Genomic DNA, 12,153 nt, shown 5'->3' with positions numbered 1-12,153 from the left:
TGTAACCTCCTATAGAGCGATATTAAGAATCCCAGTCTTTGTAATCCTAGAGACTCAGGAGGTTGAGGCAGAAGGATTGAGAGTTCAAAAGAGTCTCAGCAAAAGAGAGATGCTAAGCAACTCAGTAAGACCCTGTCTTTAAATAAAATACAAAATAGGACTGGGCTTAATAGGCAAGTGCTCCTGAGTTAAATCCTTGGCAACCACCCCCCCCCCCAAAAAAAAAAAAAAAGAATCCCAGCATGGAGGCGGGGGGGCAGAGAATGGGGAAGATAATACTTCTCATGGGGGAAATACAATTTAAGTTCCATTTTAATTGAAAGCAGGGAACAGAAACAGATATTTTGGGGAAAGAACAGGATAAAATTAGAGATAATAAAAGGCAAGTAATTGAACACTAGTTCAAGCTAGTTAAGAAAGTATGTTGAAAATTGTTCTCAGGGGATCCTGAATGCTGAGTTGAACCTGAATTTTTTTTTTAACTATTCAAAGTTTTGGAGCAAGAGCAGTAATATGCATGGAGATGTACTTGGAGAAGACAGATTGGGTCAGTAACATGGTCTGGAGCTGAGTTGTCCAGCATGCTAGCCACGGCCTAGACATGGCTATTTAAATTTAACTTAATTAAAATTTTTAAAAAATCAAGGGGCTGGGGTTGTAGCCCAGTGATAGAGCACTTGTCTTGCATGTGAAGGCACTGGGTTCAATCCTCAGCACCACATAAACATAAATAAGAAAGAAAGATATTGTGTACACCTACAACTAAAAAATATTTTAAAAAATCAACTCCTCAGTTGCACTAGCAACTTGACAGCCACATGTGCTTGACAGCTAGTTGCTTCCACACTGAGTAGTATAGATATGAAATATCTGTTGTTACAGAATGTTCTGTTGGATGGTACTGGAGATAGGAGGAATGAGACAAAAATACTAATTGGAGCCATTAATGTTATATTAGTCTAGGAGAGAGGTTATCAAGTCATAAAAAAAGTTGTAAATGTGGGACACAGCAAGGAAGGATAGGAAGATCAGATGAAGAGCTGTCTTTAAAGGTCTCATCAAATGACTAAAACAGCAAGGAAAAAACATAGGATTTCATTATTATCATTATTATTATTATTTAGTAGTTTTTGCTGGAATTTCTGCAGCTCTATCATGTCATTCTTGATTCCATAGAAATCCTAGTGACTTGTTTTCATGTAGCAGGACCCTTTCCAACATAATGTGATGACCAGAAGTTCACACTGACAAGCAGGCCCCACTTAGCAAGATCTACTGAATCAGATATTCTGGGGGTGACCCTGCAGAAGGGTATTAAGAAGCTTTCCTCCTGATTCTGATACAGAACAAAATACAAGGATCACTGTAAACTAAGCTAATTATCTTGAGTCAACCTTTCGGTGCCAAATTTGGGGTCACTGTTAAAATACGGGCATTTTTGGTCTACTTTTTCATCTTCCATATCCATCCATCCATTGATTGATTTACAGGTTCTGTGTTCAGAGTATTTTAAATGCCAAAAATAAAAACTTCAAATACAAGCCAATTTTCTATTGACCCCAACAGATGTGAAATTCTGAAAATTACTTGCATTGCAAGAATATCTTTCTCTACACAGTGACACATTTCATATGTTCTCTACAATCATGGGAAGGCAAAATTCACTTCCAAAAATTTAAAATAAGCATTTGTAATTCCCTCGGCAACAACCTTTTGCCTGTAACCACCCAAGTTTTTATGGGGAGTGAACTGGGAATATAGAAAAGGCATGAGCAAAGAACTTTTATTACCTTTAGTATCCTTCAGTAACTCTGTCTAGTGGCTGGGAATAGGTAATTAATCAAGGTGACAATCAAGCCACGGACCACAGGACAGATAAACATTGGATGATTTCTTCAATGAGACGCGGTGTATCAGCGGGTGTGGGAGAGACTCATTGTTGAGATGGAGCTGTTGGAGAAAGTTTCATAGGGGGCCACAGATGCATAAATAGGATTTGATGGTAAGAGAAAGGGCAAGGGGATGGGGTATTGGGGAACAAGATAAACAAAAGTAGTGAGATCTGATAGGACGGGGAGAGACTGGGCTTAGGCCTGAGGAGATGGATGCGGTAAGCGATGAAAGGCAGGCAGCAGGCCAGTTCAGTGGCTTTTGACAATAGACAAGCGAATATGAAAGGATCCCGCTTGCAAAACGCGCCCGCTGTCTCTCGTTATTGCCATTCCACATGGCCCTTCGAAGTAGAGACGGTACCTGAGCGATAAGCTCCCAGGGACGACGGTCATTCACTCATTGCACAAATATTGACTGAGCGCCCGCGATGTGCCTGCCCTGCTTGTGACCGACTCAGCCCCGGCCCTGGGACCCGCGCCGCGGCCTCGTCGCTCACAACCTGCAGCCCTCAGCTCACGGGCTTCTCCAGGCAGCGGCTCACCTGATTCCCCGGCGGGGGCGGAGTGCAGGCGCTAGGGTCTCACAAGGCTCCGCCTGACTGGCGGCGCTCCGGGTGCGGACGCCGGCGGTTCCCTAGCCGTTGCCCCCGAACCCGCTGGCGTTCCGGGTGGGCGGGGGACAAGAATGGGGCGAGAAAGAGGAGCATGGCAGCTGGGGTGGGAGAGAGGTGTTTGGATGCTCTCCCCAATACCTGGACCGCGGGAGCCCCTTGGTACCCGCTCTGGCTTGGACCTAGTTATTTCTAGAAATAGCTAAGAGAACATAAGTTCCCATACCTACACCCACTATTATAAATCTATGCCTTGTTAACATTGTAACAAGCTTAACATAGGTATAGGTTTATAATAGTGGGTGTAGGTATGGGGTTATAATACCTTGATACCTTGCCCATTCACATTGATATTATTTTTTGGTACCAGGGATTGAACCCAGGGGTGCTTTACCACTGAATCACACCCTCAGTTCTTTTTATTTTTTTTATTTTTATTTTATTTTTTCCCAGACAGGGTTTCAGTGAGTTGCTTAGGGCCTCGCTAAGTTGTTGACACTGACCTTGAACTTGTGATCCTCCTGCCAAGCCGCTGGGGTTACAGGTGTGCCACCACCATGCCCGGCTCACATTTATATTCTTGACAAACGACCCTATTAGGTGAAAACAGGGCAGGAATTCTCTTGCAGAAGCTAAAACTAAGGTCTAAGAAAGGCCAATTGACGTGCCTAAATGTGACACCACCAGAAGACCACTCCTTGGCTTGTTCTATTCTGAGAGGCATTGAATTATATTCTTAAAATCCCCTTCATTGGATGGCTGTTCAGGGCAGAGTCACTTTCAAGCCTTCAGGGCAACGGTATTTCAAAAGGCATCTCAAAGAGACTTTCCTGAATCAGAACCACCTAGATGTATATAATAAAAGTGCATATTCTTGATGCCTACTTCTGATATACCCAAATTCCCTGTGAATCCCGGAAATCTGCTTTTAAAAACAAACTGCACAGAAAAGTTTAAGAACTCCTAGGAGAGTTTGGATGGAAAACCTTAACTGTGATGCAGGACTAATATTTGCCTTTTGAACGGATTTCGTCAGAGTCCCGTATAGTAAGCCACATGTCCTTGAACAGACCGCAATGCAACAGCTTTCTGGATGAAACCTGCCTCTTTATGCAAGTATTTCTTAGAAATAGGCTCTGAGGAGCAGGACCTCGTCTGCTGGTGACTATTCGTAGTTCGAAGATCTTTTGGCTCTTTTTCAACACTGTCACTACTGCTTTCCGCCAAAGAGCCAGGGATTTCCCCGCCGACCACGGCGAGGCGCACGCGGCTTAGGTTATGGACTAGTCCCCTAGTTCCCGGGTCCGCCTTTAGAGCCCTGAAGAACAGTTCCTGGGAGTTCCTGCCTCTGGTCCCCAGCTGTTGCTCTCTTATCGCGAGAACTGCTCCTCCTAGCCTTTCCTCCCATGAATCCCCTCCCATTGGCAGGTTCCATATTGGGTAAAATCTCGGTTAGCTGAGAGTCCCTGGAGCTATTCTCGCGAGAATACGGCTGGAGGCTCCTGTTCGCTGGCTCTGGAACTGCGACCACTGGAGCTGAGCGGGCGCTGCAGCTGGAGCGGGTGACCAGCTGCTCAACTCGCCGTCGGCCTAGTCCGGGAGCTGGTGCAGCGAGACTGCGGCGGGCGCAGCTTTGAGCCTCAGAGCGTGCTCCTGCCCTTAGTCGGGCTTGCCCAGGTCTCTCAAGCGCATCCAGCCGCTGCAGCTGACAGGGGCCGCGCGCGCGCGGTAGTCTGCGGGGTCTCGAAGCCACACCTGCGCGGGCGGCCAGCGCTGGGTCCCCGCCCGCTCGGGCGGGCAACTAGGGCCGGGAAGAGGGTGCGGGTGCAGGCGGGGGCCCAGCAGGGCCACCTCCTCGCCCCGCGGCTGCCGCTGGAAAATGTCTCAGGAGAGGCCCACGTTCTACCGGCAGGAGCTGAACAAGACAATCTGGGAGGTGCCTGAGCGTTATCAGAACCTGTCCCCGGTGGGCTCCGGTGCCTATGGCTCCGTGTGGTGAGTGTCGCTGGGCTGGGGGCCGAGGAGGGCAGGGTGGTCTCGCATGCCTGAGGGCCAGGCCTGTCCCCATGGCTCAGCGATGCGCCAAGCGGCAGGAATTTTCTGGGGGAGGGCATTGCTGCTTCTTCGAGTCCTGCTGGTCCTGCACCCCTCACCCTGCACACCCAGGTAGGGGGTTAACTGCGTGTGCAGGACGCAGGTCCGCTGTGGGCGGTAGGTAGTGGAGCTGGAACTCGGCCCTGGCTCACACCCTGTGCATTCTCTTCTCGGTGAGTTGCAGCTCCAGGGGCTGGAACCCGGGAAGGCCGCTTCTCCCCGGGGGCTCTTCTGCCACTGTCGAGCAGAAGGACCCTCTCCTGGGGTGGCGCCCACCTGGGGCGCCAGAGCCTGTCTCCGGAGCAGACAAACCCAGGGAGCTGGCCGGAGAAGCAGAAGAGCAAAGCCCGACTGCGGTCATTTGAACAGAACTGGCGAGGAAAGGCTCTCTGGGCTTTTCTGTAAGCCTCTGTCGAAATCCCGTTTTGAGTAGCGTCGTTTTTGAATTCGCACTTGAATTAGCAGCGACCCATAGAGCTTAAAATACCGACTTTATCTCGCTGAGCTCTGTGCCAGCTTGAGTGGTGTGTTTCCGATTCAGTTGAAAGCGTATTTCCTTTTCGTGCAGGGGGTGGAAGTGCCTGCAAGAACACTGTAGCTTGAGAAACTGGCGGCCTCTGATTAGTCACATACTACTGCTCATTTAAGTATTGTTTGACAAAACAATTTTGTCTTGTGGAGCAGGAGAGATTCAGATCCGTCGGGCGCCCTGAAGATCAAAAAGTTGTTAACAGTGCAGGGAGGTATTGTAAATATTTTTAAATTGGGGGTACTGTGTTTTTAATGTCCCTTAGAGTTTGCAGGGAACTTTTATCTACCTTTACGGCCTGAGGTATACGATGGTTTTCATGAGGATCTGGAACATATAGCAAAGGAAAAGATATTTTCCTTTTATTTACACCGTGTGTTTTAAGTTAAATCCATAACATAAAATTTCCTGACTTGAAATATTTTACTAACTTCTCTCTAACTTCCAAGGCTTTATACACTGTATTTTAGGTTTACTATAATGTGAGAGCTCCTCATTTGAAATTAAATATTAAATTTAATTGTTAGCCTTTTCTGTGTCTTAGTAATGTGTGTGCATGTATTATTTGAAAAAGAGCCTGTGAAATGTTTTTTTTTGTTTTGGAATAAATTCCAGGCTTCTGGATGTGTTAGTCTTTAAATATGATTCTGTGTTTCTTAAAGTCACAGCAAGAATTTCCTGTTTGGTAGAATCTTCTGGGTAATTGAGATTGTGCAATTGTTTTCAGCAACAGATCATATTGCGCTTTCAAGTTCAAGCTGCTTAAATTATGTTGCAGATGGCATCATGCTTGACATCTTTTGCCCATTCATACAGTATGACAGTTTATATTTTAAAGGAATTTGCAGCATTTTCAGATATTTGTTATTGAGTTGCTAATTTTCAAAGATGTATTTGGATGTTGCTCCTTTAATATTTAATAGCTCATTAATGCACCTCCATTTTTTTTTTTCTCTTGAATTGACACATTCTTACAGTATCAGGTTTTTGTTTCCAATGATGTTTGAACTTTAATGGAGTGATACAGCCAAGTAACTCAACTAGGGAGTTTAGGTGAATTTTAGTAGAATTCCTTGCAAGGTTTCCTACTGTTGGTGTTAGTAGCTCTGCACTGGAATAATAATACATGGTCCAGATTTACAGTGAAGTACCATTAAGATGAACTCTACATGTCTTTAATACTATCCTTTTATGGGTATAGAAGCCAGCAGCATCTGACAACTTGAAAGTACTTTTGTTAAACAGTTTTAATAAAAATAGGTGTTTACATGTTCACTTTGTATAGAATTTAAAAAGGTATTTGGTGAAAATCTGTTCTTCAACCACACTATTCTCTTCCTCAGAAACAACCGCTGTTAAGTGTCTTGTGTGTCTTTTCTAGGGAGGCAGAGTTTTTTGTATATTTGTTTGCTTCTTGTTGCTCTAGTATTATTTCTACTAAAGGGATTTAAGGTGTAAATAATAACATTTCCTCAATGGAGGAAAAGACAACTGAAATTATATATGACAATTGATCATAAACTATGTAAACTGATTTCAGAATGAAAATACCATAATTTAGATTTACAGGTGTCTTTCAGAGTAGCTTGAAGCTATAGTTGCTTGAAGTTTTTCTGTCACTTTGCAACTTTTCAGACATGATTGGAAAACATTTTTTGGAACTTCTCTTTGAATCCAATTTGGAGTCGGGGTTGATTTTCTCCATCCTCATCCTTTGAGAGCAGATATTTAATGGTAGAGAATAACGAAGTCAAAGTGAATCCAAATAATTTAGGGAATTCTAGGGAATTTTTGATGAAAAAGATTAGGCAGTCAGGTTGGTGATACTGTTTTAGATCATATAGGAGTTAGTTATAACTGTAATGACACATTTTTTGTGTATGTGACTTGTTGAATGGACCTAAGGTCCATCCCAAAAAAAGAATCTCTGAATTTTATTTTGAGAAATGCACCACCATTGAAATATGTGTCAGTTTCTCAAGTTTATTGCTCTGAAGTGTAGTACAATTTGACATATAAATTTAATATATTTAAAAAATTTAACCCTATTTTAATTTAATTTGTACCAAATATATAGCAAACAGAAACAAGTAGCAGTCTATGTGACAACCAACTATGAATCAAATATCAAGGAGTCAGACTAGAAAGTTGAGACTTGGTAAGGTTTTGTAAATATCTTTCTAAAAGGTAAAGGGAACTAAACTAAATCTTGCAATTTTAAGGAACTTTGTGCATTGTCTGTGAGGGGAAATGATGCAAAATTGTTTCAGGATACATTGCTGCAAAGCATTGATTTTGTGGTTTTGGGACAGAAGGGGAGAGAATCTTTGTGGTAAGTTTAAGGAAATATAAACAGGAACTTAAGTGCCTTTTCTCTGGGTTTGGTTTTTCCAGTCCCTTGCTGTTGATTAGAGAAGATGGGGGACTGGTCACCATAAAATAGGTGAGAATTGGAAATCACTCTTGAATCATATTCTACCATTTATTCAACAGTGTTTATTGAATATTATTGAATACCAACTATAGGCCAAATAGTGCCCTGGGTTCTTGAGAAAGAGTGAAGAACACAGAACAGCACAGTCCATTTCTTCATACGATCTGTAGCCTTCTGGGTTTAACTACTACATTTGGTAGGTTGCTTATTATGTTCTAGGTGTTGTGCTGGGCACTTTGTGTTTGTCGTAAGCAAAGAAAGTGTATAATAAACTTTTAGTAAGAGGATGGCAAAATTTGCTAAGAAATCAGACTCAACTCCCAAAGGCTTTGTGGAATGAGAATCTTCCAATATATGTAATAAAAATAAATGATGCTAATTTTTTTCTTTTAGCATTAATGGTTATTTACTATATTTAGGGTATTTTTATAAGGTATTTTACTTAACAATGTAAAGTTAGACAACAAAATTTGCCACACTTTATAACAATAAAAATGAGAATAAATAAATAAAACTACATCATTATTAGGTATGCAAAGATGACTGCTGATCAGTGAGAAAGGTATACCCTTTACTTTGCTAGTGTTGATAATAGATCCAACTGATCTTTCTTCCATTTACTTTTCTTTGTAAACAAAAGCAAAGTAGTTGACTATTACCAGTACCAATCAATAGAAAACATTTAAATATAATTAATGATAAGTATTTGTATTATCGCTATAGAAAGACTTTTAAGAAGTTCAGTCAAGTTGTGTAATCATGTTTTATTCATTGAATCCTATTTTTCCATTGACTCCCATTTAAATTAACGAGTATCCTGGACTGGCTTTTCTGGCTTTTCAATTCTGCCAGTTTAAATTTTTTTTAAACTTTATTTATTTTTTATGTGGTCCTGAGGATGGAACCCAGTACCTCACAAGGGCTAGGCAAGCTCTCCATCACGGAGCTACAACCCCAGCCCCCAGTTTAATTTTTTGCTATTGAAGTGTGTTGTGCTTTTGATTTCCCTTTAGCTCAGCTTCAGAGTTGATCTGTGTTGACTTTGCCTTTGATGGGCAATGTGCAGATGGTGCTGAGCTCTTGGGACTCAGGATTCAAAGGTAGAATTCATTTGGCACTCTCACTTTAATATTAACTGACATTTTTATGGGCTTTTGCAGTTTATAAAGTAATTTCTTTCAAAGCATTATCAATCAGTCCTCTCTAACTGCATGTGTGTGTGTGTATTCATCAATTCTTTTTTCGGTGCTGGGGACTAGGACCTTGCACATGCTAAGTACACACTCTACCAACAAGCTACACTGGCAACCTCAACGCTAGTATTATTGACCCAGTTTTATAAATAAGGAGCTAGATTCATTCTTTAAAGGAATGGCATACTTGTTAGTGCTCCTTTGGCTTTGGGTCTGGGTTTTCAGCACTTCAGTGGTCTCCTTTCCTGTAGAGGTGGACTACTGAGGTTGCGCGATGTCACCTCCTTTTGTGCAGTTTGCCTCCTCGTGAAGACTTGCTGAGTCACTTGCAATAGAGCTGTGAATATAGGAAAGCAGTCCCACTAATTACCCCTCAAGTTAGTGTCCAGCTAATTTGAGGGGTAATTAATGTTAAAGTCTCTTCCTCGGAATTGGATAAACCAAAAATGAACTCATTGACCAGGTTGAATATTTTTTTCTGAAAGAATTTTTAGGTCATGCAAATGGTTAATTCTGAATTTATGAATCCTATTGGTTTGAAATTCTTCATGTGCATTTATTCAAAGTTGGGACTGTCTGACCATGTTTGGGTTTTATAAGGATGTAAAAAGACATGACCATGCCTCTCTAGGCCTTTAAAAATACCTCAGACTTTTGTTCTTTACTGTGAAATTTGGGATAAAGCTGATTTGTTCCTGTCAAAGAGGTTTAATTATTGTAGTGCTAAAAAAAAAAAAATTCATTGTAAAGTAGATTTCTCTGACTTGGAACCTAGGTTGGTTTTGTTTTGTTTTGTTTTGTTTTGTTTTGTTTTCTTCTTTTTCTTCCAGTACTGGGGATTGAACCCAGCGTTTTGCACAAGATAGGCATGTGCTCTACCACTGAGCTACATCCCCAGCCCACAGGGTATTTCTTCTCATGGTTGCCATACTTGTAAGTCATGCACATAATTTTTTAGGACAAAAACAAACATCTCTTTAAACTTGAAAAAATTATTTTTTTATTAAAATTAGAGAAGCTTTCATTGTTATAAGTAGTTTGTCTTTGCATGATGCTTCTACAAATCAAGTATGTAGGTGTTAAGGATTAACCAGTTTTCTAGTGTTCAGTCCTTGTAAGAAATTATTCTAGAGAATATGATGGTGGTCTATAAATACTTCAAAAATGGGTCCTGAATACTGGGCATGCTTGGCTCCTAGGCTTATTGTGGGAGAGAAGAGGTAGAGGTGAGCAACCAGTCCAAGGTAATTCCTAAGTTCTGGTGTTAGGAAAATGGATAGGTTTTAGTGCCTGTTTCAGAACTTTGCAGTATTTCAGGGTACAGGATTGTGGAGGGAAAAAGGAAAGAAGATGGATTTCTGCTGACTCCCTGAAGATGTGACTCTGTGCAGTATAGTTAACTTCAGTACCTATCATGTACAGGTTCTTTAGGTGCTAGATATGGAATATGAACAAAACACAAATTTCTACCTGTAAGAAACGACGATAGTGGAAATTGACAGTAAATAAATAAAATTTTTAGTATGTCAGATGATAAATGCTGTTGAGAAAATGAAGCATGGAAAGGAGATAGTGCTGGGGTGGCAGTATTGTACTTTTAAGTAAGGTGGATGGGGCATGCCCCACTGATGGGGTGACAGTTGAGTGAAGACATAATGGAGATTTCATAGAACACTGCAGATGGCTGAGTTGGGGAGGTAAGAACATTCTATGCTGAGACTTTAACAAATGCAGAGACCCTGAGGCAAAGACCCTGTGCTCCACTAATAGCTAGGAGATGGAGGGCTAGAGCTGAATGGGCAGAGGTGGAGTGGGGTGGGTTGGGTTTGGATCTTATTTGCCTTTTAAGTACTATGAGGTTTACTCTGAGAGGGGAAACCATGGAGGATTATGGCCAGAGGAGAGAGGTGACGTAGCTTGTGTTTTAGTAGAGCACTCCACTCTGAGGCTCCTATATTTTCATTTCTATACCTTACCCATTAGAGGTGGTATTTGTGATTTAGGGTAGAGTGGAGCAGGGGAGATAAATACATGAATTGGTGCAAAGCCCTGATCCATTCCCACAACAGTCTCTCCAGGCCTCTCAGGGTGCCTGAGCCAGTATTTTTGTCAGGCCCTAGAAATTTAGATACTCTATTCCAGCTCTCTAAGTAACTTGGGTTACATTACTTTTCCAGATATTTGTTGCCAAAAGGAAAGGAGCAAAGAGATTATCTCTGGATTTCAGCTGAAAAAGGAAGATTAGCCTGCTGGCAGGTTGAGTGTTTTCTAACTTCTTGGGCATCCAGAGATTTTCTTATTTGGTCATATTTTAAAACTAATTTAAACATTTAAGCATTTCAGATCTCATTTATTTTTGTCTTATTTGACTCTGTGTCTGCTTTCCCTTTCTCCACCTTTCCCTCACTACAATAATTCTAGTAAGGTTGAATGGATTATTGTTATACATCACTGACATTTTGAATATGAGGCCCCAAGAACTTCTCTATTAACTTGAAAAGATGGTATAGATTGAAAGACTACAGATATGTGATCATATAAAAGCCCATACTATTTATTGTCTTCCTTGTCTTTTCAAATATAAGCTCCTTCTTTTTCATCAGAACTATCCCATTACTGCTTTATCATCTAGTTGCAGAAACTAAGTTTTCTTGCAAACACAGATTCCCATAGCAACATAGCAAAAAAGTAATAGAACAAATGTTTATTTTGTCTGGATCTGCTCTTTGACTAACTGTAGACTGTGAACATGTTGACTCCTGTTTCTTTAAATAATGCAGTTACACATTTCCATGCTTTCCTCAAAACCTCCTCTTAGGCTTTGGTGGTATTATCATTGTGCCTGTGACGTGAATGAAGGTGTGTGTTTGTGTCTTAATGTTAGTCTACTCCAAAATATGTGTTGATTGTGTTTCCAAGCTTATGGTCCAGAGTTTAAACATCACATAACACATATCCATACGAAAAATAGTCAGGTGTCCCTCCCCCTCTTTTTTTTTCATAAATTCATTCATTTAGTATTGCCAATGCTAGGCATTGTACTGGGTATTGCATTTATAAAGATTGAAAAACTAGGAAGGGTCCCAGATTGCTTTGGAAGTTCTTTGTAGCTTTTCTTTTCTCACTTTTCCTTCTTAAGTTGTCATCTCAAATCTTCTTTGCTTTTTAGATTCTTCTCTCAAATGTAGTGACATACTGGTCACTTTTGTATTTAGGGCACCTTTATGCAAGGATATGTGTTGAATGTCTGGGTCAGAGATACCTTTCCATCTGATGATTCAGATCTAGAAATGTATAACATCAGCACGTACCCAGGAGAGGTCAGAACTTTTTATTTGTCAGGGCTCAGGGAGCCTTGTTTTAGAGGAAGAAAGGGACCGAGAGGGAAAGGTCCTCTGGA

At 41.4% G+C, this 12,153-nt stretch overlaps 2 protein-coding genes across 5 annotated transcripts in view; one reads left to right on the top strand and one right to left on the bottom strand.

The window, feature by feature from the left end:
- SLC26A8 (solute carrier family 26 member 8) overlaps positions 1 to 2,545 on the bottom strand; it is a 69,319-nt gene extending 66,774 nt beyond the window's left edge. The window contains exons 1-2 of the mRNA XM_079148682.1: positions 2,254 to 2,545; positions 1,791 to 1,950 (exon numbers count right to left, since the gene is read on the bottom strand). The gene's annotated coding sequence lies outside the window, so the exon portion shown is untranslated. The remainder of the gene's footprint in view (positions 1 to 1,790; positions 1,951 to 2,253) is intronic.
- A 1,390-nt stretch (positions 2,546 to 3,935) lies between these two features.
- Positions 3,936 to 12,153, top strand: part of MAPK14 (mitogen-activated protein kinase 14) — a 70,524-nt gene continuing 62,306 nt past the window's right edge. The window contains exon 1 of one of the 4 annotated variants that reach the window (XM_079148688.1): positions 3,936 to 4,498. In XM_079148688.1, the coding sequence (XP_079004814.1) occupies positions 4,383 to 4,498 (116 nt within the window). In that variant the 5' untranslated portion in view covers positions 3,936 to 4,382. The other 3 variants (XM_079148687.1, XM_079148690.1, XM_079148689.1) reach the window with 3 other exon arrangements.

Source organism: Sciurus vulgaris (assembly GCF_902686455.1).
Source record: "Sciurus vulgaris genome assembly, chromosome: 7".
NCBI classification, from domain to species: domain Eukaryota; kingdom Metazoa; phylum Chordata; class Mammalia; order Rodentia; family Sciuridae; genus Sciurus; species Sciurus vulgaris.
The sequence above is the reverse complement of the archived record's forward strand: the minus strand, read 5'-3'. Positions and strand labels throughout refer to the sequence as shown.